The 27,922-nt window shown below is 38.2% G+C and overlaps 1 protein-coding gene across 5 annotated transcripts in view; it reads left to right on the top strand.

Moving 5' to 3' along the window:
* PKP4 (plakophilin 4) overlaps window positions 1-27,433 on the top strand; it is a 139,695-nt gene extending 112,262 nt beyond the window's left edge. For all 5 annotated transcript variants that reach the window (XM_087710262.1, XM_087710248.1, XM_087710253.1 and 2 more), the window contains 11 exons: window positions 2,661-2,844; window positions 8,067-8,184; window positions 9,048-9,239; window positions 9,400-9,573; window positions 12,501-12,651; window positions 16,385-16,580; window positions 19,747-19,831; window positions 19,962-20,079; window positions 23,918-24,049; window positions 24,346-24,419; window positions 26,170-27,433. In XM_087710262.1, coding sequence (XP_087566388.1) covers window positions 2,661-2,844; window positions 8,067-8,184; window positions 9,048-9,239; window positions 9,400-9,573; window positions 12,501-12,651; window positions 16,385-16,580; window positions 19,747-19,831; window positions 19,962-20,079; window positions 23,918-24,049; window positions 24,346-24,419; window positions 26,170-26,418 — 1,673 coding nt within the window. In that variant the 3' untranslated portion in view covers window positions 26,419-27,433. The remainder of the gene's footprint in view (window positions 1-2,660; window positions 2,845-8,066; window positions 8,185-9,047; window positions 9,240-9,399; window positions 9,574-12,500; window positions 12,652-16,384; window positions 16,581-19,746; window positions 19,832-19,961; window positions 20,080-23,917; window positions 24,050-24,345; window positions 24,420-26,169) is intronic.
* Window positions 27,434-27,922: the final 489 nt, after the last annotated feature.

Genomic DNA, 27,922 nt, shown 5'->3' with positions numbered 1-27,922 from the left:
AGACCGCCTTCTGCCAATTACCTCCCTTCGTCCCATCAGATCGCATAGAGTAGGCCTCCTCCGAATTCCATCCGCCAGCCAGTGCCGACTGGCGACTACGCGGAGGAGAGCCTTCTCGGTTGCAGCTCCTACGCTTTGGAATGATCTCCCTGTGGAGATTCGTACCCTCACCACCGTCCAGGCCTTCTGCACAGCCCTCAAGATCTGGCTATCCCGTCAGGCCTGGGGATAAGACCTGTACTTTGCCCCACCCGAATGCTGAATGAATGTTGTGTTTTATTGGTTTATTTTTTTATTATTCACATTTTTTCTTTCTTGTGTTTTGTCCTACACTCCCTTCCCATTAATTGTAAGCCGCCCTGAGTCCCCTCAGGGAAAAGGGCGGCCTATAAATTTAAATAAAATGAAAAATGAAATGAAAATGAAACCAGTGGGCAATTAGAAAATTTTACTATAAAAGAGATACAAAAATGGGTGGTAGGTATAAAAAGGTTGACTATCCCTACTATAGAGTGATGAATTATGACAAAGTTTGGGAGTATTAGTGGAGAAGTAGTGGGAGTATTATTTGGTTGGGAGTATTAGTGGAGAAAAATCTCTCCGAAATTTGGTCACACAAAGGATTCTGGGAAGAAAAGCTGACAGCCAATTTGATAGACAGCATCCTATTTTTGCTGCCCTAACACTGACTTGGGATCTGTTGACAAGGGAGAAAGAACCATAAAATGAGAAATGTTGGAATTATACATTCCTTCTTCAGTATCCATATACTAACAGAATATTTGTTAAGAAGAGGCTCCTCAGAAGTTCCAGACATTGGAAATTTTACCTTTACAGAACAATTTAAGGGGAAAAAATACTGTATTTTTCGGACTATAACACGCACAGGATTATAAGATGCACCTAAATTTACAGGAGGAAAACAAGAAAAAAATAGTTTTTGGCCACCATGTGTCGCATTTTTGCCCTCCCCAGCCTCCAGAAGCAGTCTGCAGTGCTCCACAAGACGCATTTTTGCCAAAAACAGGGCCATTTTTGGGCTCTCAAGCCCTTAGCACATTGCGTTTTTGCCCTCCCAAGCCCCCAGAAGCGCTCCACATGGCCCGTTTTCACCAAAAGCGCGCCTGTTTTTTGCCTGCAATGTGCTTCTGGGAGGCCGGGGAGGGCAAAAATGTGACGTGCAAAGGGTTTGGGAGGCCCAAAACGTTGGCATTCGGTTGATAAGACACACCTAAATTTTCATCCACTTTTAGACTGGATGGGGTAGGAGAGGTGCATCTTATAATCCAAAAAATATGGTACATTGTGAAAGAAATTTGGCCCAAAAAATATTTTGCAATTTGGTGAGACAGATTGTTATTTCAAATTATCTTCTTGTAAATATTTGTCAAGTATTAAATTTGAACAGTGAAGTAAATGTTAACTCAGGAAGATTGTTAGAGAAAAATGTGTGCTGAAACCACTCCAACTCTCTTACAAACTATAGTGACTCAATGAGTGCTACACATTAGGTCAGGCTTATGATTGTAGCCATTAATGGGCTTTTATCTTCCATGAATTTGCCTCTTTTAAAGCCATTCAAGCAAACAAGTCATCAGGATATGTCAGCATGATTACCTGGTTTTAACTCTGCCAGTGTTTTAAAAAGTATTTCTTGTCTGTTCTGAATCCCACACATTTTGCTTCCTTGGATGACCCCACTGTTCAGAATTTTGAAAGACAAAGAAAGACTCGTTTATTTTTCTCCACACCAAGCTTCACTGAGTACACTTATAATGATCACCCTTATTTGCCTTTTTTTTCAAGAGAAAAAGTCCTAAATGTTTCTTTGGGGCTATGAATTGGTGTATTATTTAGAGCTGCACAAAGAAGTGTAGGCTTTATTTGTGAATTGATACATGCAATACTTCTTTCCTTTTTCTTTCTTTTCCCCCCAATCTTTATGAAGATAAGGAATATAATTCCAGTATATTCATTATTTATAAAAATAGCTTTTGTAGTTTCACCTACAATAAATCCATCAAAGTGATAGTTTTATATTCTGATTCTTTAAAAAATAACTAAACCATTATAACACTGAATCAATTTTAACAATACTTTGAGTCAAAAATCTTATATATTTCCTAAATCACTCCAGCTCTGTATTTCCTTTATAAATAGCGGGTGCCTTTCATTCCTTAGAATATACAGAAATATATCGGAAAACCTTTATAAAGCAGTGCACAATGCTATATTTGTTTATTGGATTCAGTGGAGCTTACTCCAGGGAAAATGGATGTGGGATTGCTGTTTCGGTTGGATCAATTCACTATTTGCACTCCAGTCTCATTCCATTCTAAATTCTTCCTGATTTATAAAATCGTCAATAGCTATGACACTACATGTTTTATAGACCTAGTAAGAACTCCTTCTTTGTAATATATTCAGTGGTCCAAGTTGGCAGACTAAAAAACACATAGAAAAAAGAGGATATTTTGATGTTAGGCATTGGCAATGGTTGCATTCCTTTAGAATTGCCAACATTATTATTATTGTTGTTTTTTAAAATTGTACTGGCCTTACTATTGTCAGTCCTTTGCTCTTTCCAAATGATAGTTGAAGCTGATATGCTTTTTGATCTTTTCTTTACAACATGTGATTGATATATCCTTTTTCCAAAGGTGTCCTCTGGAACCTGTCTTCGTGTGATGCAGTAAAAATGACAATCATCCGAGATGCTCTAGGAACATTAACAAACAGTGTGATAGTTCCTCATTCTGGATGGAATAATTCTTCCTTTGATGATGATCATAAAATTAAATTCCAGACTTCTTTAGTTCTGCGCAACACAACAGGTTGTCTAAGGTAAATCATAGTTTTGTAGCATATTACCAATGTTTGTATGGTTTTTAGTAATGCAAGCATTGCAAAATTAAAACAAGGAACTTCCATCAAAATTAATATAATAATAGCTAGTATGTGTGTTCTAAGTGATTGGTTTTGCCCAATGGTTTGTTGGAGAGTTTTGTTTGTATTTTTCCCTCTTAATTACTTAATCACTTCTCATATTTTATCAAAAGTGTTTCAGTAGGCCCCTGAGTGCCAGATATGCCAATTTTGCATGGAAGTCTATTGTTTAAGTCACACAATTTCAGTTCTACTTTGGGGAAGACTTTTCGATCTTGACTGCATTCTGTAAATCAAGATTCTAAAATAAATCTAGACTTTCACCCCATAATCTAAAAACCCACTTGATTTACTCTATAATCTTCCTTAGTTATCAAGCACCAGAAGTTCATAACTTCTTTCCTGGTTACTGGTCTTTATCAGTTTGCCTTTGGTGAGATGACTGGCTACATACATTTGATAAATAAATAAAATATTGGGATAAAAGGTACTTACTAGTACCAGTGGGCTTCTTTTATGTTTCAAAAGTGACCTTTTCTTATCTTACAACAGTATGGAAACCTTATTCCTTAAGTTCTCATCACTAATTGATCTTCATATTGGCTCGCAAGGGTTTTGAAATGTCAAGTTCAAAAGCAGGTGGTACTATTGACATAGGAGTCAGATAAGGTGTCTTTGCTTCTTACAAAATTAGTTTTACCTATGATTTTTGCCCCTTCAGCATTAGCAGCTCTGGTTCGAGCAATTTCAGCTTCAGTGGAGATTTCAGTTCAGTTGCCATTCAAGTAAGGTGCCCCTTCACTACCACTTAGAATCTTTTCTGGAAGCTCATCGGCTGATACATTTATTAGGGTGATTACTGAATGCAAAAGCTTTTGCTTTGAATTAGCTGCCCATTCCCTCTCCAAACTTGTTGATAAATGACCAAGGGATCTCTCTCTCCATATGACGAAACCCACCCTCAAACTCTTGGTCATTGACCCAATAAACATTATTTCATTTCACCTTTAAGCTTATCCCAATGGCTATTGGATATTGTACTGGACATCATCAAGTTTTGACTGAGTAGGTATGTGTACCAAATAGCCATTCCTTTATCTCCAGCTTTACTTAGATTGGCAAAGAAGGCTAGCAGAAGCTGCTTGCTATGTTCCATGCTTCTTGATAAGTAGGGAACCGATCAAAAATGAAGGATGACAATTACCGCTTTCTTGCCTCATCATTTATCTTCACCTCTGTAACTGTTGAGTATGGCCAGCACCAAAATTGGAACCTGTTGACAGACAGGGAAGGCATGAAATTCAACTTCAAATAATGTAATTCTTACCGTATTCAGTCATTGCTTTGTCCTAGCATACTACTAATCCTCAAACTCCTACAGGCTATTATCAACAATTTATGTAGGAAAAAACAAGTGATTGTTCAGGGGGGAAAGAACAAACAAGAAATTACTATCTTCTTTATGATCATGCCAAGCAATAAATCATAGCAACTTAACATGTAGTCGTGTTTTAGCAAGCATTGCCTGCTTCGTGCAGCGTCAGGGATGGAAGAAATAGCACCTCCACTCTTGTGTTACATCATTTTCTTTCATCATTTGGCATCTAAAATTCAGTGAACTCCACAGTAACAGCACCTCTGACTCATCTCCACAGAAACACCATTCATAGGTCTTTTTTCCTTGAAAATGCTCTTTTTTCCAAAGTTGTGGCTGTACTGTATGCCTCTTTCTTCAGTCCTTTGAATTAGTTGTGCAGGTCTTCTGAGCCGGCCTGCAGCCAGCCTGCAGGAACCTTTCACAGAAGAATATTCCATGCACATCTATGACAAATAAAGCTCTTCACCATTTTTCTAAGTAATAACAAGTTGAGGATTTGTTACATATTAATTTCAAATTCCCAAATCTTTTGGGTGACAATCCTTAGCTATGGTCTGTTTCTGAATCAGACCATGCCCTACAGTAGGGGTGTCAAAACTCGTGTCATCACAGCATCATGTGCTGTAACATGACTTTTCCCCCCCTCGCTAAACCGGGCATGGTTGTGGCTAGCATGTCCAGCCCACAGGTTTGATAGCCCTGCCCTACAGTGTCAAGTAACATGGCAGGCCGCAACAGCAGATGGCAAGGAGTATGCCATAGGGTTCATTCTTTAGTGATTGCACATCTGGGTAAGACATTGCTGATCCACAAGAACAAAATGGAAGTATTTAAGGGGGGGGGATGATTCTTTTTTCTCTTTTGTAAATATTAGATTTTCTGTGCTCCATCATATGACCAACTTTATTTATCTGTTGGTGGTGTTTATGTGCTGTTTCTCATCATACAAAATCTCACAACTTGATTTCCCAACATCACAATTGACTGAATATAGTTTTACAACCAGTGTACTTCTCTGGCTGCCATTGGGAAAACTGCTTTGTCCATTACTGTGATTTTTGCTTGATTCAGATCCAGTCTACAGGAGGAGTGGTTCAGCTTCAATGTTCAGGTTTTCCTTGGTGCCTTGCACTGAACTTTCCAGCCACAAAGTCATGTTCTGCAGCATACTTAGCAGGGAGTAAACTATGCCCAATATTGAGTCCCTCCCTCCCCCCCCATCTCTCTCTCAAGAGGTTATTGTTCTGAGAAAAATAGGAAAAGCAATATGTTCGCCAATTTGGTTTATTTGTAAAAATAACAAAGGGATGTAAATAAATAAAAAGTTATGCAAATATCCCCATGCTACATCCATAGGTGTTTTTGGAATTCATTAGCTATTACTGGCACACGGTAATGTTAGACAGTAAGAGACAGTAACAGTAAGCAACAAATAAGTTAACCAAAAGCTGTGATGGTGGCACTAATTTAGTTTTTATCACTTCAGCTACACTGAGGTGTTGAGAGAACTTCCTTTTTCTGTACTATGGAGCTGAAATATTTGAATGTTTTTAATTGTAGTTCATTAGCTATACGACTCTTCATGAGCCATCGCCACTCAATATTTTCCTGTTTTCCATACCGATTACCAATCCAAATGACCATGTTGCCATGGCAAAAATTGCAATGTCATCTGCATACATTAAGTCAATGATGAGCTGTCCCTGGCCATATTCAATTCCATGCTTATTACTGATTTTTTTTTTCATGAAGGCATCTGTTGCAGTATTAAACAAAAATGAGAATGGGATACAATCTTGGCATACCCAGTGCACTCTGGGAAACTCTCTTATAATTCACTTTTGAGGCAAACTCAACTGATTGGTTCATAGGAGCTGGCTTGTCATTTCCTCAGTGGCCAGTGCTAGCTGAACTGCATTCATTCTTCCATGACATTATGTAATATAAGTATTTGGTGATAACAAGCCCAGTTTGGAGAGAAGTTAGCAAGTCTTGTTCTCTTTGTTTTTGTATTTGGAGTTGATTGTCCATGTGAATATGTTATCAGCTGTAGAAAGTAAACTGATACCATGGTAACTTCTGCACTTATGGTTGTACCCCCTCTTTTTTATGTATGGGGACTCCGATGGCTTGCTTTGATGTCCAGATCAGCAAGTGGAGAATTAGTAGTGCGCATAATTAGTGACCACAGTTCTTAGCAAAGCTTACCTCCTGACTTCAGTGCTTCTGCTATGACCTCATTACCTCCACCTGCTGTGCCTTGCTTTAGTTGTTTTATAGCCTCTTCAGTGTCTCAGATGCTTGATCTTGCCTCTTGTATTGGTTCTTAAAGAGAACCTAAATTGTTTCTGCAGGTGGTATATCAGTTCTTAGTGGTTATATATAGGGTGGAAACATTACTCCATCAGTTCAAATTTTCAGTGCTCATATATGAAAAGGTACCATGGGGTTTCCAAATGTTATCATTGATGTTATCCATATGACCTCCAAGAGGGTGCAATATAGTATATAATATACAGTATTCTTGTTGCCAAGCTACTTTTTATGACTCTGCAGCAAAATTATCGCAGTATTGTCAACCCAGCCATATAGATATTAACGCATCTATATGCCGGTCCCAAGCCCGGATAAATGGGGAGGGTTAATTCCCTATTGAGGAATTCAGGCACCTACTGTATCTACATAAACTATGGGAAACAGATATTTTATTGAAAATCCAGAAGCAAATTACAATAAGCATAAAAAATTTAAAAATCACACAAAAAGTTAACCATCAAATTAAAGTAGAACATGGCTAGAGAAGGCCAAAAAAGATGGGTTTTAAAGAGATACTTGAAACACAATAGTTTTGGGGCTCAGAAGGGATATGCTAAAGATCTAATTCACAGATTTTATGTCAAATTTGAACATGTAGCTTGATCAGTGTGAACTGATACAATGTTGAAAGAAAACTGTGGCTTGGTAAATATTGTAAAAGATTCTGGATTTTCTCTCCAAATACAAATGGTCTTAGAGAAAAATGAAATATGTTGTATTGTAATAGTGGAGATTCTAGTCCACTATTGCTATTATATTCTCCACTGAAATGGCTTTTTCTGTCCTTTTGTTCATATTCTCCGAATGAACTCCAGAGGGTTGCAGGTAAACACCAGAGCACATCAGAGAAATGGAAAGGGAGGCAGAAATCTGTTTCTACAATATTAGTTGTTGCCCATTTGAAAATAGAGTTTCTGTTAAACTGTTGTTTGGGTTAACTGCTCAGTTAACACACAATAGCAACAGCATCCTTGTAAAACAATAACAACAGATAATGTGTTTAACTATCTTAGATTCTTGAGAAGGATTCAATAGTAAAAAGTAGCAAAACTAGTCAGAACTATCCATAAACTATGTGTACATGCTGTGTTTCCCTGAAAATAAGTCAGGGTCTTATTTTCTTTTGACCCCCGAAATAAGCGCTTCGCCTTATTTTCGGAGAGGTCTTATTATTTTTGTGGTGCAGGAGGAGGCGAGCATGGTCAGTTCCTGGCTGCAATATTTTGGGGGAGGGCTTATTTTAGCCCGTACATTCAAAAGACAGATTGGGCTTATTATCCAGGGAGGTCTTATTTTCAGGGAAACATGGTAATAATATCATCATACTGGAACTGAACACTTCCAGATTTTTATACTTCCCCAGGAGTCAGTAGTATCATCTTGGATAAATATTCTTCTATAATCAATTTGTTGTATAGGCATAGCTAATAAAACACCCGTGCATATATCACAGGTTCTGTATTTTTTGCTTTCTTTTGTGCCTTAGGAATTTAAGTTCTGCAGGAGAAGAGGCAAGGAAACAAATGAGATCTTGTGAAGGATTGATTGATTCTTTGTTATATGTGATCCATACATGTGTGAACACTTCTGATTATGACAGCAAGGTATGCAAATGTTTTATTTACCAATTTTCTTTTCAAATAAGAGATATGTAGAATTGAAGGATGTCTATATTATTTCAGTCAGAATTTGCCTTTTTGTCACTGAATTTTTGTATGTGTAATGTCATCATTAATATATTTTTGTGTGGACAGAAAACTTAAGTAAACAGACAAGGGTTTTGTTGCTGCTGCTGCTGCTTTCTTTTTATCCTTTTATAGTTCCTATTCACCCCTTATTCCAATTTAGCATTTTTAAGAGCTAAACTGTACTTGTTGTTTAGGGAAGATTCACTGTGATAAAGTTTGCGAACACCTACAGGAGGGTGTTATCTGTATTAGCACTATCTGATACTGACAATAATTCATTAAGTTAGTACTTCAAAACAAGGAAAACAATCGGGATATACTACAACATCTTAAAATATCTATATTATTTCAGCAAAAAAATTTTTTTAAGGCAATCATAATACAGCCAAAAAGACAGAGTCATCTTTGTGGTGCCATGTTTATTAAATTTCAAATAGGACTGATGTTTCTTATTACTTCAATATCACAAATTCAGGATTTGAGAAATGCAATACTTAAGGAATTTAACATGATTGTTTAATATTAATCATTCCATATGATTTGGGTAGCATTACTTGATATTAAAAGATTAGAAAACTTAATATTCATTGCTTTACTTGGAGAAGTGAAAATTTACAGAGAAACATCTTGATAATCCCTCTTGAATTGTGATGGTGAAACTATCAATGCTTAGAGAAATATTTTCTTTCTTCAACGTATTTATTCCCTGAATATTCTCTAAAATGTATCTGCCCAAATTACTCTTGGATTTCTTTGAATCGCTTCTGTTTCATTTTTAGACAGTCGAAAACTGTGTGTGCACACTTCGGAACCTTTCTTATCGTCTGGAACTTGAGGTTCCTCAAGCCCGCCTTCTTGGCATCAGTGAGCTGGATGACTTTTTGGGAAAGGAATCACCCAGCAAAGATTCTGATTCAAGCTGCTGGGGGAAAAAGAAGAAGAAAAAGAAAAAAACTTCCCAAGAGGATCAGGTTATTTTCTTTTTTTTCACGTAACCCTCTTAGGAAAACCAAAATAATTTTTCCATTATCTATTTATATTACAGTGGAAGCTTTTTATGAGAACATTGAGTCACAATCAAAAGAAATAACCGTTCAAATGTAATATTTTTATTGTGCTTATTTTGTACAGTGGGATGGAGTTGGTCCAATACCAGGGTTGTCCAAATCTCCTAAAGGCGTGGAAATGTTGTGGCACCCATCTGTAGTAAAACCATATCTAACTCTTCTAGCGGAAAGTTCCAACCCAGCCACTTTGGAGGGTTCTGCAGGATCTCTTCAGAATCTTTCCGCAGGCAACTGGAAGGTAATGTATGAAACTTGGGAGTGGTTCATTCCTACTGCCTTTGCAACATTTATACTTTATTGGAGAGACACTTGGAATGTACAATTTGCAGTCTGAGTTTGCAATACTGTTCCATTCTGCAATATGCAGAAAACTGCAAACAGTTGGGTTTTTTAAATCCAAGAACCTTGCTTGAAATCACTCCTGAAATGTCTCTCCTGAAATGTTTCTAAAAGTGTTTCAATCTAACAAAACTTGAATCTGTAAGTGGATCGTATGACTGTTATTCAGCTAGTAAAATTAATTGGCCTGACTCTTTACAGTGCATTTGCAACTTATCTGTACATTTAACATTAGGTTGCAATTCTGTGAAGTTTGGAAGGGCCTCCTATAAAATATATGGGATATATTTTAGGGGTAGAAAAAGAAGCTGGGATTTTGAAGGACAAAGATGTATATGTATTTAGAATGTATATGTATACATTCTTTCTTAGCCACCTGAGAATCCTTGTTACCTATCTTTTATCAGGAAAAGGAAGACGGTTACTAGACATTCCCTGAGCATGCTAGGAATATTTCCCAGCCTTTTCAGGCTTCTAATATAGTAATAGAATAGAGGAAGAATTATGCTGGCCTTGAAACTGATGTAGTTTATGACCTTACCATTGCTATTAACAACAATTGCAAGACCAGGAAAGTAATATTTGGGCCTCAAAACAATCTTCTGTCCTTCTGAACAACAAACAGCATGGTTTGGAGAGCCTGGCAGGGATATTGCAGCTCTACATCAAAATGTAGAACTGCTTTTCCAACCATTGTCAATCATACATAGTTAGGCCTTTATATATAGGCTAATTGAACAAACCCAATTGGTCCTCAGCATTCATTGTTTAATAGAAGTGGAAAATCAGAGAGTTGTTTGACTATTCATTGCATTCTTTTCAGATCCAATGACTAGATTCAAACAAATGTTAAATGTTAAGATGCATCTGAAGATATTCTTATCAATCAATTTTATTTCAGTCACAGACCAGCATAGAACTAATAACCTAACAATTACTCTAAAACAGACATAAATATTTTAAAAAATCAAACGGATAGGATAAAATAAGGTAAGACTAAAATTTTACAAAGTGCAGGAATTAAAACATGAGAGAATCTTATAAAGTTACGATTAATTTTCAATGAATAAGCTAAATGCTACAAATAACTAGGACAGATAACTTTAAAAAGCATAAGTAATACTAGAATTTACAAGAATGTAAAGCTATACAGTACTAGCTTATAACCCTAGCCCTAACACTTTGCAGGGCTTCAGCAGGTATTAGACTTAATATAAAATAGTAAAGCTTCATATTCTTGTAATATCATTAAAATTCTAGCGCTACTCAGGGTTTTTTTAGTTATCTGTCCTAGTTATTTGTAGCAATTATGGCCGAACCAATTACAACCAAGAAATAGCAGAGTAAAACATAGAAATCTATGTGCATATTTAAAAGTAAAAGAGAAAAAGCAGGGAGGAAATTGGGAGAGAGAAAATATATTGAGTTATAGAAGCCTAGTTAAGGCTCAGCATCACCTCACTTGCAGGAGTTGTTTATGTTTAATCACAGTTCTAATACAGAAATAGGCTACATTCTTTGAAATCCTTGCTTCCAGTCAATTAGCAAGAGGCTAAGGCAATCAGCCTCCGCTGCCCAGATATTCATGTTATATACAGTAGATGGGGAAATACAAGTATCTTGTAGATTTTTATTTTTAAAAAAGGCAATTCAGCAAAACACTATTCCAGTTTCAAATTCTCCCTCACCTCAAGGACAAAGCTACACTCTTCCCTCTTAATCTTTCTTTAAAAATTAGCTATTTGAAATCTAATCTTTTACAGCATATAACAAAAACAAAAAAAATATTTTTTCCAAGAGAGGAGCATTACAAATTGCATTCTGCTAAGAATACTGGATGGCCTTGTCTGAATATAATTTTATAACTCTGTAGTATCATTTATCATATTTTTTAGATTATATTCTATTAAAAATTTAAAAATCTAACATTTTTCTAGAAAATGAAAAAGAATTTAATTCAGCTAATTAACTTTGCTGAAATATAGCTAGGTTTGCAGCAAAAAGTAACAAAAAGTGAAAGATAGAGGTACTGAACCAGTGGTGGGTTGCAGGCGGTACGCCCCGGTACAGGTGTACCAGTGCCTGCTGGGAGCACCTGGTACCATTCCGGTACAGTGCTCTGCAGGGCCCGCCCACTGTCCTTACCTATATGTGAGCTCTTCGGCGCTTCCGCGCACAGAGCATACAGTATCTGCGTGACACTCTGCCGAGCAGCTGGAGTATCACGGAGGCGTTGCGAAGCATTGCAGGAAGTAAGGGTGCGTGTGTGTGTGTTGTGTGCATTCATGTGGTGAACACCGGGCCCCGTAACACCGTACCGGTTGCAACGGGATCCGGAACCTACCAATGTAGTAAACCCTTCAAATTCTGTTCTGCAGAGTCGTCAATCTTACTTTACAAAGTATTTTGTTATTCCAAGAGATTTTTTTAAAATATCTACTTTGGAAGATACTTATAAATATATAACATACTGCTATGTTAAATTGCTTCAGCAGTTTTACTTTCCAAACATTTTATCTTTATTCTATAAGTGTCACTGCATCTTTAATGGCTATTGAAACAATGATCACATAATTTAGTATTTTAATTCATTTTATTTCTCTGTGACTCATAAGAAGAAGCCTTCCGATGCTCAATCAGTGCCAAACCCACACTTAATTTAATGGGAACTGGATACAGGATTCCCATTTATAGTTAGGATAAACTTCTTTGAAAAGTTATAAAATAAATTTTGAAAAGATATAAACATTTACGTTTTGAAAAGTAATTTCGATGGATTCATAAGTGAGAAAAGTCTTATAAATAACATTTATTTTTATGCAACAGTTTGCAGCCTATATTCGAGCTGCTGTCAGGAAAGAGAAAGGACTTCCAATTCTTGTGGAATTGCTAAGAATGGACAATGATAGAGTTGTTTCTTCTGTGGCAACAGCCCTGAGAAATATGGCATTAGATGTGCGTAACAAGGAGCTTATTGGTGAGTATTGAGGGATACAATCCAAACTATAAATACAAGAAATCTTGAAGACACATTTTAAAAAAATCATTTTAGAATTCTATTATCCATTCCGTGCCTCTCCACTGTGAAAAACTGCCACCAAAGATATATTAATTTCAGTGGAATTTATATTTGCTGAACTTGATTGGATTTTTTTTTTCAGTTTCAATATAACCATAATCTTAAATATCTTTTTACATCTAATGGTGGTTTCTGACAGCTCCTAAAGATGCTTTTCCTTTGGAGATTTACAGTTTTTTTAAAAAAAAAAATAACAATAATTTTAAACCCTTTTTTTTTTAACTTTTGTATTTCTCTCAAAAAATGTGGATAGGCCTCTCTTTTCTTCTTCTGGATTTCTTTTTCTAAATGAACAAAGAATGTTTACTGATATGGTTATTAATACAGTCTAGATCCTTGATGGTGAACCTATGGCATGTGTGCCCAAAGTGGCACGTGGAGCCATGTCGCCTGGCACGCACGGTGTTACCCATTCGTCTTCCGGGTTTCCAGTGCACATGCACGCATGATGATCAGCTGGCCTTTGCGTGTACCGCAGTGACGGAAACTGGAAGAGCTGATCTTCTGTTTTCTAGCATGTGTGCCAGCAGGCTGATCGCCGCGTGTTCACTCCGTAAACCAGAAGTTCATTTTCCAGCAGATGCATACCTCCTGGCCAGCTCCTTTTCCTTGCAGCCCAGACGAGAGTGCACGTGCTCCCTTTTCGGCACTCGGTGCCAAAAAGGTTCGCCATCACAGGTCTAGATAATTGGTTTGAGTTCCTGAAAAGCCTTTGATTAGGAATTTATTTGGTATTTTTCAAGATCAAACCAGATGAATTAGCTTGAAATACAGCTTGCCAGCCAATATTCCTTCTTGTACGGCAGAAAATATAGGAGGCTACACTTTCAGATCTAAACCCAAGTTTTTTGTGAAGTTTAAATCAAGTAGAAGAAAATCAGAATAGCATTCTGACTGCAATGTTTCCAATACCCTGTGCCTATTTGGTAGTGGGAGTGGACATAACATTCCCTCAAATACTCCCAATGTGTGGCGAGATTACAAAATTAATCATTAAAAACATTAGAAGCTATGAAATTCATTAAAAGGTTTTGCAAGGAAGCATTTAAAATATATTAAAAGTGATGTTGTGATCACTTAATATAAAAAGCTAAATAAAAAAATAGCTAGGAAAATAGGAAAGTTTAAACATACCAAGAGTAGGTATGTCCCCTGGGAAAGCGATTCATAGGCAGGGCAAAAATTTACAATATGGCTCTGTACATAATAATGGGATTTGGTTTTTTGTTTAGCTGAAAGAATAAGGAAACAAATGGATTTGATCCATTGATGAAATGATTCCAGGGTAATGCATCTGAAATGATGAGAATATGCTAACGTTTTGTTAGCCATGTTCTAGCTTCTTCAGACGTGCTTAATGTCTTGATGAAATGTATACATTCAAACAGGCTTCAACATTTTCTGCAAAATGTAGGAGTTATTCAGCAGATAAATCATGGACATGGTAACTTGGAGAATCATTTATGCTGCATCTGTTTTATCATCTGACAGGCCTCATAACACAGCTCATAAAAATTGAGAGAAGTGCTGAAAAAAGGATGAGATACATACTCAGTTCACATTTCAATGAGGCACAAACTTAGAATCTAAGAAAACCACAGAAATTGCCATCAACTGGAGGGGAGGACTCATCCCCCTCCTGTAAGGAGACAATATAAATGTTTAAATGTGTCACCGATCATACTTTCTACTTAAGTACTGAAAGTTGTCTGCAGTTACTATTGCAGAGAATTAATTCTTTTCACATCTATATACTATTGAAACATTTGTCATGTCCTTTCTCGGGGTGAAATGGTGTACCATAGGGCAGCAGTGTTTGAAACCAAGGGACCTCAAATGGACTAACTTAATCAAGCGTGTCCAAAATACGGGACCCATTGACTCCTTAGAGAATGAAATTTGGGAAAGTTATGGCTGCTTTAGACTGCTGCCAGTCACATGATGGACATTTTGAACATTCCATGACAGTTTCCCAGCCAGTCTTGTAATCCCTTGTTCATTCCCCACCCAGCAGTGAAGAATTGACTCATCATGTGGCTCTAAAAGAAGCAACATCTGTATATGGCATGAACAAAGGCCTGGATGTTTTTATTGCTTTACGTGTCCCTTCTCTGGCACATAAACATGCACCTGTAACTGTATCCCATTTCATTCAAGAACTTAAGGTACATACAGGTAGTCCTCAACTTACAATCACAATTGAGCCCAAATTTTATGTTGCTAAGTGGCAAATTTGTTAAGTGATTTTTGCCCCATTTTACAACTTTTCTTGCCACAGTTGTTCAGTGAATCACTGCAGTTAAATTAGTAGCACGGTTGTTAAGTGAATCTGGCTACTTCTCAATGAAACAATGAGAAAAATCAATTCCACATGAATTACATGCTTCCCTGGAATGATGAAAAAATATTGTTCCTTCAGTACTGTCAGTGAAGAAGCCAACACTATTCATTTTCCAACAGTATTCCTTGGTTCAATAGCAATCTGCCCATGGCCATTCTATTCCTCTCTTTAAGTAATGAAATATCTGGGAAAAGATGACCCAAATAGGGCACGGGATGCCTAGTTAAATTAAGTGTTAATTATGATTTATATCCAAATATAAATTTCATTTTTATAAGAAGTAGCTAATTAAAAGCCCCTAAATTGTGTCAACCCAAAGCTTGAGGTAATTACTTTTCTTTATCGCGCCATGTCCATCTTTTTCTTTCTAAGAGATCCACAGATACTATTTGTAACAGGTGAAAAATGACGTAAGCAGGGAATCTGTGACCTATTCAGTTGTTCATGAAAAGAAACCTTTCCCAAAAAAAGCAGACCCATAGTCTGAATAATAGGTTTTTCTCTTCTATGCACATTTATTGCCTCCATAGTTACTAGAGCCAAGATTAGGTTATAACATTGATCTTGTTTTGTTGTCTGTGTGTTCCAAGTTATGCTTGAAAGAAAAAGAGAGAGCAGCCGGATGAAATATCTGCTGTGTTTCAAGAAATCACATATTGAAATTAATTCAACATGTCTTTTTAGCTTTAAAAATAGCTCAGCTAAAACAGTTATCTGAAATAAGTAAACAGATTTGTGTATGTTTGTGTACTTTGGCTTCTTGCCAGAATCATTTTAATCACATTCCCTTTTAATCCAGTAAAAGAGTCCAGTACATTTTTTTAAATTGAAAACTGATGTTGCAACACCTACTTTTCCCCCTCTAAACCAGTGTTTTTCAGTCTCAGCAACTTTAAGATGGATGGACTTCAATTCCCCAAATTCCCTAAGCAACATAGAGAATTCTGGGAGTTGAAGTCCACACATCTAAAAATTGCTGAGGTTAATTTTACTAGTATTATTTATATCAGGATGTAAGACATCCAAGTGCCACACTGTTCACGCATTGATATATGTATATGTGTGTGTAAAACAAAATTTAAAAATAACAAATAAATAAATAAATTGCTGAGGTTGGGAAACACTGCTCTAAACAGTTGTATAGGATGGTTTATTTTTTATGCAATTGATTTTCCCGTATTAAATAGAACCTCTTTCCCTTGTTTTGAATGTGTGCTTCTCTCTGTATCATCATTCTTTATGATGTTGAAAGTATATACTGTGGCTTAATTCATAGCCTCTTCTTTTCAGGTAAATATGCTATGCGGGACTTGGTAAATCGCCTTCCGGGAGGCAGTGGGCCCAACATTCTCTCTGATGAAACAGTAGCAGCCATCTGTTGTGCTTTGCACGAGGTCACCAGCAAAAACATGGAAAATGCCAAAGCCTTGGCTGATACGGGAGGGATAGAAAAACTGGTGAACATAACCAAAGGAAGAGGGGACAGGTCAGTACTGGATGTTTGAATTTCTCCAATAATCTTTGTCAGCTTCGGAGACCAGGAATGTATCATATTAGGAAATAGCTGTTGATTTGAGAAACTGTTTATTTCCGCACTGTCAGCTATTAAATTCACTGACTAGTCTTATATTTTATATTTGTTTAGGAGGAAACAGAGGAAACGTAGCGTCTCTTCTGTTTTCATTTTCATAAGGTCCAAGTAGTGCCGGCCACTCTCGTTGTTATAGAGCATTTATTTGTAAGTGCTTTTCTTGCAAACTGCTTCAGGATTAAATGCCGGTGATATTTATCGCTTTTCCATGTTGTTTCTGTGCACAGGATCAGAGAAAATGTGGGTATATATGTAATCACATATATATGTTTCTCTGTGTGTCAATCACAACCTCCAGCCAAAAGCTGGTTGGAGTCATAAAAAGAGGACATCTGCCTGATCATTAAAAGGTGGCTTATGTTGCAAAGCATGAAAAAACTGCTGGGAATGTCTGCTGTGACATTGAAAAAAAGAGAATGAAATGAAAGATGCTATTATGAAGCATTAAATTGTGTCAGAAATCTAACCTCTTTTCTCTTGCTGTTTCTCCTGCTTTGCTCTCAGTGCCACTTAGTGCTGATTTTTTAAATTAGATGAAATATGCAATTTTTATCTATATATAAGGACATGGGGGGGTCATTTGTACCAAAGGAATTCTTGCTCTCTACTTCTATGCCATGAAAAATTGTTTCTGAGGTTGTGGGGATCTCCTAAATGACATGAGGTGTGTCAAAAGACCTTTTACATAAGCACTTGCCAATCCAAACCAGTGGCCCTAATACGGCACGTTTTTCTGTGCAATTTTGTTGCCCCGGGCTAGTCAATACTGACAGCTTATGCAGTCTTGGTTATTTAGAAGTGTGAGTATATTTTTTAGCCATTATATTTGTCGAAGTGCATAAAAATTACATTTCAGTTGAATTATCAAAGTCCTAAAGTAAAAGCTGGTTTGATAATATAACACAGATCCTTCAGGTGCTGCATTAGTTATCTGCTTGCTTCCAGTTATTACCTGTAAAGCTTTACATGCATAGATCTAGATTTACCTTCAGACCTGCCTACTTTAGACAGAATCTACCAATTTTATCTGATTAACCTTTAAGGAGCTGTCTGGGTCTCTCCTCATCAGATTACAGGGAATGGTGTGAAAGTAGGTGGGGTTTCTTTTGGCTCCAACACTCAGAAGAATTAAATCTTGGCCTGCCTTTAAATAATTATTTGAAGATCATAAGATTGGTGCCTGGGATTGTTTTTTAAGTTGTATTATGTGATTTTTAAAAACATTTTATTCTTATTACTTGGGCTTTAAATTCTATTATTATCATAGTCAGTTTTTTAATGGTTCAGAACAGAATACAGTGTGAACGAATGAATGAATGAAATAAAGGTTATAAGGAAAATATAAATAAATCAGTGGCACTGTGTTCATGTTCCAATTGCAAAGGTAAATCAAACCAAATAGGTACAATAAAATAAAGGAGGATAAGGAAAGTAAAATTCTACCTTCAAGGAAAGAAAAGTCATGTTTAAAGGTCCTTGCTGATAGGGGTTTGGATTTTCATAAACAATTAGACCAGTGTTTGTTAAACTTTTTGCAACATTTGAAATCCAAGTTACAAGAATAACTCCTGCCTGTATGTTCACACATAATACCATTTTTCACTGAACTATAATTACAGTTGCATTGGCAGGGAGAGGTAGGGATTGAAGTGGTGTGTTCTGCCCCGCCAACTGACTGATGGTGAATGCAGGGAGATGACTTGTGGGTCACGGATGCTAGTTTGAGAATCATTGCTTTCAGCTTAGTATATGGAAGAAGCTGTTCGGAACTCACATCCTGTAGGCCAAAACCCACATCTTTAACTGGGCTTGTAAATGGATAGGTAACTAAGGCACTTTTAAATGAAGTGTGATACATTCAAGTTTGTTTCTGCTAATGAAAGCCAAGTCCTATTGTTTTCATTTGGAATGGCTACATACTCAAAGCTATGCATGGGAATCTCCACGTTTTTTAAAAAAAACCCTCTTGCTGCCATCTCATCTGGAAATACCCCAAATTTAAATAACACTGCATTTTACATTTTGTGGACTTGAAAGCAATAAACACGCAAATAAAAACACAAATGTTTATTAAGCAAAGCCTAGCAAAAGGGTAACTCTAACTTAAAAGCATAAAATAGATAGAAAATATTCATAGGCAAGGAAATTAAACAAGACATGGCAACAGAGAAGTGTAAATATAGGAAAGAATTTTATATCCCTTTGGTAACTTGGAGTCCCTCATCCTCATCAGGCATTCTCCAGATTATGCTGGCTAGCATATAGTACCTTTCCTCATTAGGTTTATAAAGAGGTTCATTGCTTAGAGGTGATTTAATGAGTATTTGTCTTCCACTCTTTCTTAATCACTTAGATTAATTCTTCCTAGATACTGTTAACCATGCCATAGCCATTTCATAATTAAAAAACACATCTGGACAGATCAAAAAAGCCCACCTGTCCATGCCAGTCTAACTCCCTACACCAGGTGGTTTTGAAATAAACATCAGAGTATGCTGGCATAATTGGCACAAGGTTTTAAGATACAGTGTGAAATAGAATAGAATTGTCACTTTAAATGTACTCTAATCAGCATATATTAAAATGAAATTTTGTTGCATTCAACTCTCAAAAAATAACCATTATGCATACACACACACACACACACACACACACACACACACACACATGACACAGAAAAACATCACAGTTTAGTTCAAATGTATACATATACATGGCGAAAAAAGACTCCTTTCCAACTTACCCATTTATTTATTTGTTTGTTGCTGATAGTTCACTTTGATCATAAAATATTGATCTTCTTTCACTTGAATTATGGTTCACGTAAAGTAGAAATTAATTTTCAATCAAGGAATGTTGCTAGCAGACCCCTGTTAATTTAATATGACTTCTCACTTTCAGAGCTGCAGACTCTGCTTTCAGAATTAGATTTTGGAGTTGGAAGGGGGAAATTATTCTCTTCCCATTCTGTTAAAGGAAACTGTTTTAACTAATGGTAACTTAGCACTGAATGCCACCCATTGTGAAGTGTGAGCATGTCTGATACATCTTTTCTTCTTAGATCATCACTAAAGGTTGTCAAGGCAGCAGCCCAGGTGCTCAACACATTATGGCAATATCGTGACCTCCGTAGCATTTATAAAAAGGTAATAAATTAAATGCTTTTCTCACAAAGATCATATTCATTAAGATTTAATACCACAATGAAGTCTAAACAATTTCTCTTAATTAAATGGAATTTATTTATCATGTGACCTTCTTTTCCTTCTTCCACAGGATGGCTGGAATCAAAATCATTTTATTACTCCTGTGTCAACACTTGAACGTGATAGATTCAAGTCACATCCCTCTTTGTCTACAGCAAATCAGCAGATGTCACCTATTATTCAATCTGGTCAGTCAATCAACTTTCTTGCATGTGCCAAATTCGATATTCATTAACCAAACGGGTTTTGCACTCATCTTCTGAAACCTTAGAAAACTGTTCTTTGTCAGCCTCTTTTCTCCTATACCAGGAGTCAGCAACTGACGGCTCTGAAGCCGCAGGTAGCACTTTCATCCCACTGCTGCATCTCTCTGTCACCAGTCAGCACCACAATTTTGAGAGGAGCTTTGGAGGGGGGTAAGCAGGGCGCGCCAAGGGCAGGTTTTTTTGTCAGCTCCACAATTGATAGAGCTTTCGGTTAGGATAGGTAGAGGAAAAAGGATGTCATGCTAGGAGGAGACTCTATGGTGGGGAAACCTGACTTCCGGTGGACTCCAGAATTAAACAGGGGGCTTCTGGTTAGGAGCTTTGTGGCTCTTTGAGTGCTTAATGTTGCCGACCCCTGTCCTATACAATTGAAGCTATCTTTCCCAACTTGATTTTGATATGACAAAATCAAGTAAGGATAGACTATAAACTTTTAATCAAATGCTCTCTAAGGTGACTTGTAAAGCAGTCTGACACAATAAAGAGAGAATACTTGCAGTTAAACCAGAACAGTATTCATACTGAAACTGTCAGATCAGAGATAGGGTACAAATTTAATATTTGAATGGCCCTTGGTTCAATTTTTTGTCTGTATCTATGTGAAAGGGACAAACTCTTGAATTAAACTCTCTCAGTTATCCACCCATCAGTGTTGACAATATTCAGCTCAACAGCCTAGAGGTTTAACTACTATTAATTAAGTTTTCATTTTATTGGAAGCTGGAGAGGGACTAATTTATCTGTAAGCATAGTCCTGCCCACAACACAATAACATCTTCATCCAATCAGAGAGGCAACATATAGTTTTAGCCCCCATACCCATCCACTTGCATTCCTGAATGTGCACCTGCATTCTACAGCTATGCCATTTGATGCAGTCTCCAGGTCTTCTTCGACCAATCTTCACAAGTATGTTATCCCACTGGATAAGGGATGGCCAAGAATGTTGAATGTTTGTTTATGTTTATTTTATTTATATGCTGCCCTTTTCCCCCGAAGGGGACTCAGGGAAGCTCACAACTCAACCAAGGGAGGGGGATACAGACAAAAATTAAAGCGACACGCAACAATACATAATTTAAAACACACAACAGTCATACCATTCGAGACGGAGGCAACAGTTCTTTAGCCCCAGGCCTGTTGGAACAGCCAGATTTTAAGGGCTTTGCGGAAGGCCTGGAGGGTGGTAAGGGTTCGAATCGCCACGGGGAGTTCGTTCCAGAGGGTCGGAGCAGCCACAGAGAAGGCTCTCCTCTGGGTAGTCGCCAGTCGACACTGGCCGGCGGATGGAATTCGGAGGAGGCCTAATCTGTGGGATCTAATCGGTCTAGAGGAGGTAATTGGCAGCAGGCGGTCTCTCAAGTACCCAGGTCCGATACCATGAAGGGCTTTATAAGTGACGACTAGCGCCTTGAAGCGTATCCGGAGACCAATAGGCAGCCAGTGCAGCTCGCGGAGGATAGGTGTTACGTGGGTGAACCGAGGTGCACCCACAATCGCTCGCGCGGCTGCATTCTGGACTAGCTGGAGTCGCCGAATGCTCTTCAAGGGCTGCCCATGTAGAGCACATTGCAGTAGTCCAGTCTAGAGGTCACAAGGGCATGAGTGACTGTAGTGAGGGCCTCCTGGTTCACGTAGGGTCGCAACTGGTGCACCAGGCGAACCTGGGCAAATGCCCCCCTGGTCACAGCCAACAAGTGGTGTTCAAAAGTCAGCTGTGGGTCCAGGAGGACTCCCAAATTGCGAACCCTGTCTGAGGGGCATACTGTTTGACCCCCCAGCCTGAGAGATGGAACACTTGGCCAATTAGTAGGAGGGAAACACACCAGCCACTCGGTCTTATCTGGATTGAGTACAAGCTTGTTAACCCCCATCCAGTCCCTAACAGCCTCTAGGCCCTGGCACATCACATCAACCGCTTCACTGAGTTGGCACAGGGCGGACAGATACAACTGCGTATCGTCCGCATACTGATGGTATTTTATCCCGTGCCGTTGAATGATCTCACCCAGCGGCTTCATGTAGATATTAAACAGGAGGGGGGACAGGACCAAACCCTGCAGCACCCCATAATTCAGGGGCCTAGGGGTCGATCTCTGCCCTCCGACCAACACCGACTGCGACCTGTCCGAGAGGTAAGAGGAGAACCACCGTAGGACAGTGCCTCCCACCCCCACCTCCCACAGTCGTTGCAGAAGGATACCATGGTCGATGATATCAAAAGCCGCTGAGAGGTCAAGGAGCACTAGGACGGAGGCATAACCTCCATCCCTGGCTCTCCAGAGATCATCGATCAAAACGGTTTCCGTGCTGTAGCCCGGCCTAAATCCTGACTGGAAGGGATCTAGATAATCGGTTTCCTCCAAGGACCGCCGGAGCTGAAAGGCTATCACCTTCTCAACAACCTTCCCCACAAAGGGGAGGTTGGAGACTGGACGATAGTTGTTTAAGACGGCTGGATCCAGAGATGGCTTCTTCATAAGGGGTCTCACCACCGCCGCCTTTAGAGCGGGGGGAAAGAACCCCTCCCGAAAGGAGGCGGTAACAACCGCTTGGATCCAGCCCCGTGTCACCTCCCTGCTGTTAGCGACCAGCCAGGAGGGGCACGGGTCCAGTACACATGTGGAGGCACTTACAGCTCCCATGGCCTTGTCCACGTCCTCAGGGGTAACAGCTTGAAAATCAATCCAGTGATGCCCAGCCAGATTCTCCCCTGGTGCCTCAGCTGGCTCTGCACAATTGGAGTCCAGGTCTGTCCGAAGCCGAGCAACTTTATCCGCAAGGAATTGGACGTAATCCTCAGCTCTGCCTTGCAAAGGATCGCTCGTATCCCTCCTATTTAGGAGGGAACGGGTTATCCTGAACAAGGCGGCTGGGCGCGACTCAGCAGAAGCAATCAGAGAGGCAATGTGTGTTCTTTTAGTCGTCCTAATTGCCCGGAGGTAGGCTCTGATGCTGGATGTTAAAAGCGCTCAGTCTGACTCAGACTTACTGGATCTCCATTGTTGCTCTAGGCGTCTCTTTCGGGGCTTCATCTCCCGGAGTTCCTCAGTAAACCAAGGAGCCCTCCTGGATCCACTGCCTCGGATCGGCCGTAAAGGTGCAATCCAGTTAAGAGCCTCTGTCGCTGCTGAATTCCAGGCAGCAACCAGAGTCTCCGCCGGACTGCGGACGAGGGTATCAGGAATAACTCCAAGCTCCGTCTGAAAGCCCAAAGGGTCCATAAGTCGCCTGGGGTGGAACTACCTAATCGGTTCCTCCTCCCTACAGTGGGGGTTTGGTCTCCAAAAGTCAAGCCTCAGTAGGTAGTGGTCCGACCATGACAGGGGTAAGATCTTGCTACCCCTCAAACCAAGATCACAAGAAGAAGATAAAAAGAAATATACAGGAAGGCTTCAGTTGACCAGAAATCATAAACATACCAGACAGGGCTGGATTTTTAAAGTTCTGCAAATGGGAAGTTTCTTTTTCAGGAACTTTCAAGGACACATTCTCCAATAAATTGCTGGAGTTGGGGTTTGAAGTTAAGATTTGAACTGGGTCATCATATTCCTAATCTTAACAGATTACTTGCTGCACTGAGTCTGCAAATTCTCTCTTCCAGAAGGTAACTGTTAATATTGGCAGATATACACTTGTTTCCCTATTTTTGTCACTAGTCAAGTAGTTGATTATTAACAAGCAGCTGCATAGTTTCTGAACATATCTGATGCTCTCTTCTTGTTTTGGCCCCCTCTTTCTGCCTCCTTCTTTTCCTCAGTTGGCAGCACATCTTCCTCACCAGCACTCTTGGGAATCCGAGACCCTCATTCCGAATATGATAGGACCCAGACTTCTATGCAATATTATAATAGCCAAGGTGATGGGATTGCACATAAAGATATCTATACTGGTAAGAGCTCAGTGAGATGAAACTGAAATTACTCTCTCTATTTAACCTCTTTGTTTATAAAAGTTCAGGGGTCGGGATAGGGGAAACATAGTGTAAGCAAGTTGAGGTTCTATTTACCAAGCACCTATAAAATAGGTTCCAAAATAATGTATTGAATGCCAGTGGCTCTTTTCTGATACCAAATCAGTTTATTTTTTATGTATTGCTTGAAAAGGTTTGTTCTTCTTTCAGTAAAGCATAAAATAACCAATTGGCATGAAATGTGGTTTTAATACAGTACTGCTATTTACCTACAGGCTCTAGTAAACCTTCGCCAATTTATATCAGTTCCTATTCCTCACCAGCAAGGGACCAAAATCGGCGCCTACAGGTAAGGTGTGGAAGTTTATTCTAAAGATGATCAGTTTCCACCCCAATGAGGGTGCTTTTTACGTTAATGGCATTGCAGTAATATAAGGACATTAAACAGGGCATTATTCTGAGTAATCATGCAAAATTGTCCAATTTTATGGGGGGGGGGGGAATGTTCCCCAGAAATATCCACTAGTACAGGAATATAGATGTTTTGTATTCCTGCTTCCCTCCAAGAAAAGCTCTGGCTAATACCCATGATAGGGCAGTAGATGCAACAAGGTTGACTCAGCCTTCCATCTTTCCGAGGTGGGTAAAATGAGGACCCAGAATGTTGGGGCAATCGGCTGACTCTGTAAGCAGCTTAGAGAGGACTGTAAAGCACTGTGAAGTGGTATATAAGTCTAAGTACTATTACTAACTTCACTAAAACTATATATGCAATATTAGCACATCAGGTGGCATATGCATGCACAAATTTTTTTCCTACAGAGGCATAATTAATCACATCCTAAAATGTGCCACTAGGAAAAGAAAAATTATAAAATCAATTGCACAACAAGATTTACAATTAGCAAAGAATGAAAAATGACACAGAACCAAATCCTCAATACAGAAAAAAAATGCCTTTAGCAGGAGGTTGATGAGATGCTAGTGTGTGAGCTTACTAGTGGAACAGCTGAAGAAACAATATGGCACTTTGTTTTTCTACCTTTATTCACGGTATTAAACCTTGTTCAAATGGAGGGCCTAATTCTTACAATTTTAAATTTCCAGGAATTGTGGGGAAAATACAAATGAATAATAGAAAAAAAACAACTCTTCTCAGAGGGTAATCAAAGATGGAAGATTGTAGATAGGTGAATGATTTATCTAAAGAGGACAGTAGCTTGTGTATGGTGTCCAAATACAAAGGCACAAGACAGAAAACAATGCATTTGCAGCATTCTAGCAGTGTAAATGAACAGGCAATGGAACATGTATTGAATGGAGATGCAACTTTGTCATGAAGAAGAGATTGAAAAAAAGTGTAGGAGACTAGTTAGCATAGCATTTGTGACAGAAGCATCAAGGTGCTTCCATGTTGAAAGGATTAACTTGTGACATCACCATTGCCCAGGGGACTCCCAGTTGGGGGCTGTTTTCATGTCCCCTGCAGGAACTGGAGTGAAGGTGCTCAATCCTGCCCCATGGCAGCACTCGAGTCTCGAACACGGGCTTGCTAATCTCGAGTCACTTCCTCACTATGTTCCAAAGGAGAATACTTTAAGTATGTTTTATTAACTAACAAAGAAAGTGTCTGATTGAGATGGGCTGCAGTCAGTTTCCTAAGAATAAATATCTCCTGTTGGTTATCTGTATTCTCACTAGGGAGGACAAAAAAATGAAAATACTGTTATTTAAAAGACTGAAGCATGCATAATCGCCATAATCTTCATACTTGATTAAGAAACTGTCTGTTGACTCCACAGATGCTTGGGCTCAAATACCAAATCAAAAGTATTATTTTATATACACAATGTACTTATAAGCTAACTCATTATACCAAAAATTATACAGGCTCATTGTTGGCCTTCTTCAAAGTGGATCTAAAAAAGACTATTAAAAATATACTGGAAGATTTGATAAATATTATTTCTCAAATGTCATCACATAACTCTTTTCTCGTATGACTAATTTACTGCTACTTCTCTATGCATGGAAATCTGTTGTATAGTTCTAAGAAAGTGAATAATGTTGCATGTGCTTTTGTTTTATTTTCCAAATAGCATCAGCACTTATACTACAGTCAAGATGATTCCAACAGAAAGCATTATGATGCATATAGGTTATACTTGCAATCCCCACATAGTTATGAAGACCCATATTTTGATGATCGGGTTCACTTCCCAGCCTCTACAGATTACTCAACACAGTATGGACTGAAATCAACCACAAACTATGTCGATTTCTATTCTACCAGACGACCTTCTTACAGAACAGAACAATATCCTGGGTCCCCTGACTCTTGGGTGTAGCATTCATAAATCATACAGTTTCTTTCTAACTTTGCTTGAGAAGAAGTTGAGTAAAGGTTTCATTGTTTTGAGGGAGAAGTGTGAAAGTGAATTACAAAGAAGGAAAGAAGGAAGAGTTTTAAGAATCAGGATGACGGGAGAGAAATTGGGAAGAGAGGAGGTTTGCTCTGTTTAGATTTTAGATCTCATTACTTGTAGTTCCTGTAGTTCGGTGAAGGTGTGGGCAATGTGATGAAAGGTTTGAGAACTGAGGGAAATGGATTTGGGAAATGTGTAGATCAGATCAAATTACAGATGATTTTTTAAAAAAAAATGTGAATAGAAGTCTTATTCTCATAGTTGTACAGAAAAAGCCCAGATGCCATTTTGTTTTATCGCTATTACTAAATGTCAAGATTGTATGCTATCATGTCTTGTAAATTTCTTTTTAGTTGTTGTAAATATGGAAATGCCACATTGGTTAGAAGTGCCATCATTTTAATGCCATGTGTCATTTTAAAATGGATTTCAAATATTGACAACTTTAGCCAGAGAAAGAAAGAACACATATGGAATTGATTGTTATAAATAAATATCATTTGGTTTTTAAAACAAATAGTGTACTTTTGAAGCACAAACTTCAGTCAAATATATCTGCACCTTTCTCATTCTTTGCCTCTTTCCCAGAATACTTCACTGCCATTTTTAATGCCTATGGGGAAAAATAAATATGGACATCTCAGCCATGAAAAGTAGTTCCCTTCTCATTCTTCTTTATTTTTCATGTTTACTGTTAAAGATCAAAACAGTTGTAAATGCTCACTGTGAGTTGTAAAAATGGATTTAAATATATGCATATGCATTGGCAATTTTTTTCTATTGTCCAGAATTTATTTCTTATTTGTTGAAACATGAAATTATGTACTTTTTGCTCATCTTTTTTTATTTCCCAGCATCCATTATTTTTTGCTGTTCATAGTTGATTATATTTCTGTTCAAAAATACATGATACAGAATAAAGTTTTTTTCTTCTTTTTTTCTCTTTTATTTTCTTAGTGTTTCCAGTTGGCTCATATACCTCTTCTTACATTTTTTCTTTTCATTAATGAGCATTATTTCCATTCACTTTTTTATCCTCATTAGGACTTGGTTTTTAGACCCAATTCTAATTAATTAGGATTTATTTGTTGCACATCTGCATCTGGTTGTGACTATGTCATTGCTGCTGCTCCACAAGTAGAACTTATTACAGTCATCATAAGTAAGATGAAGCCATATATGGAAGAACAAGCAGAAACAAAAATGTTTGTAATTCTGAGCTGAAGATTAATACATACCTGGATATTACTTATATACTTCCTTTAGTTCACAATGCTTAAGATGCCAATCACATATGTCAAGGTAAGATGCCATCTGGATCATTGACCATATCCCCATCTTCACTGCTTTTTCAAGCACCTTGAATTCACTCACAGGTATTTCTATTTGACAAAGAGTTTTGGCAAAAAATAGTTTGCTGTAGAAT

Source organism: Thamnophis sirtalis, unplaced genomic scaffold (assembly GCF_051295495.1).
Source record: "Thamnophis sirtalis isolate CommonGarterSnake01/CBP01778 unplaced genomic scaffold, rThaSir2_p1.2 scaffold_1, whole genome shotgun sequence".
In the NCBI taxonomy this organism is placed as follows: domain Eukaryota; kingdom Metazoa; phylum Chordata; class Lepidosauria; order Squamata; family Natricidae; genus Thamnophis; species Thamnophis sirtalis.
This window is presented reverse-complemented; position numbering and strand designations above follow the sequence as displayed.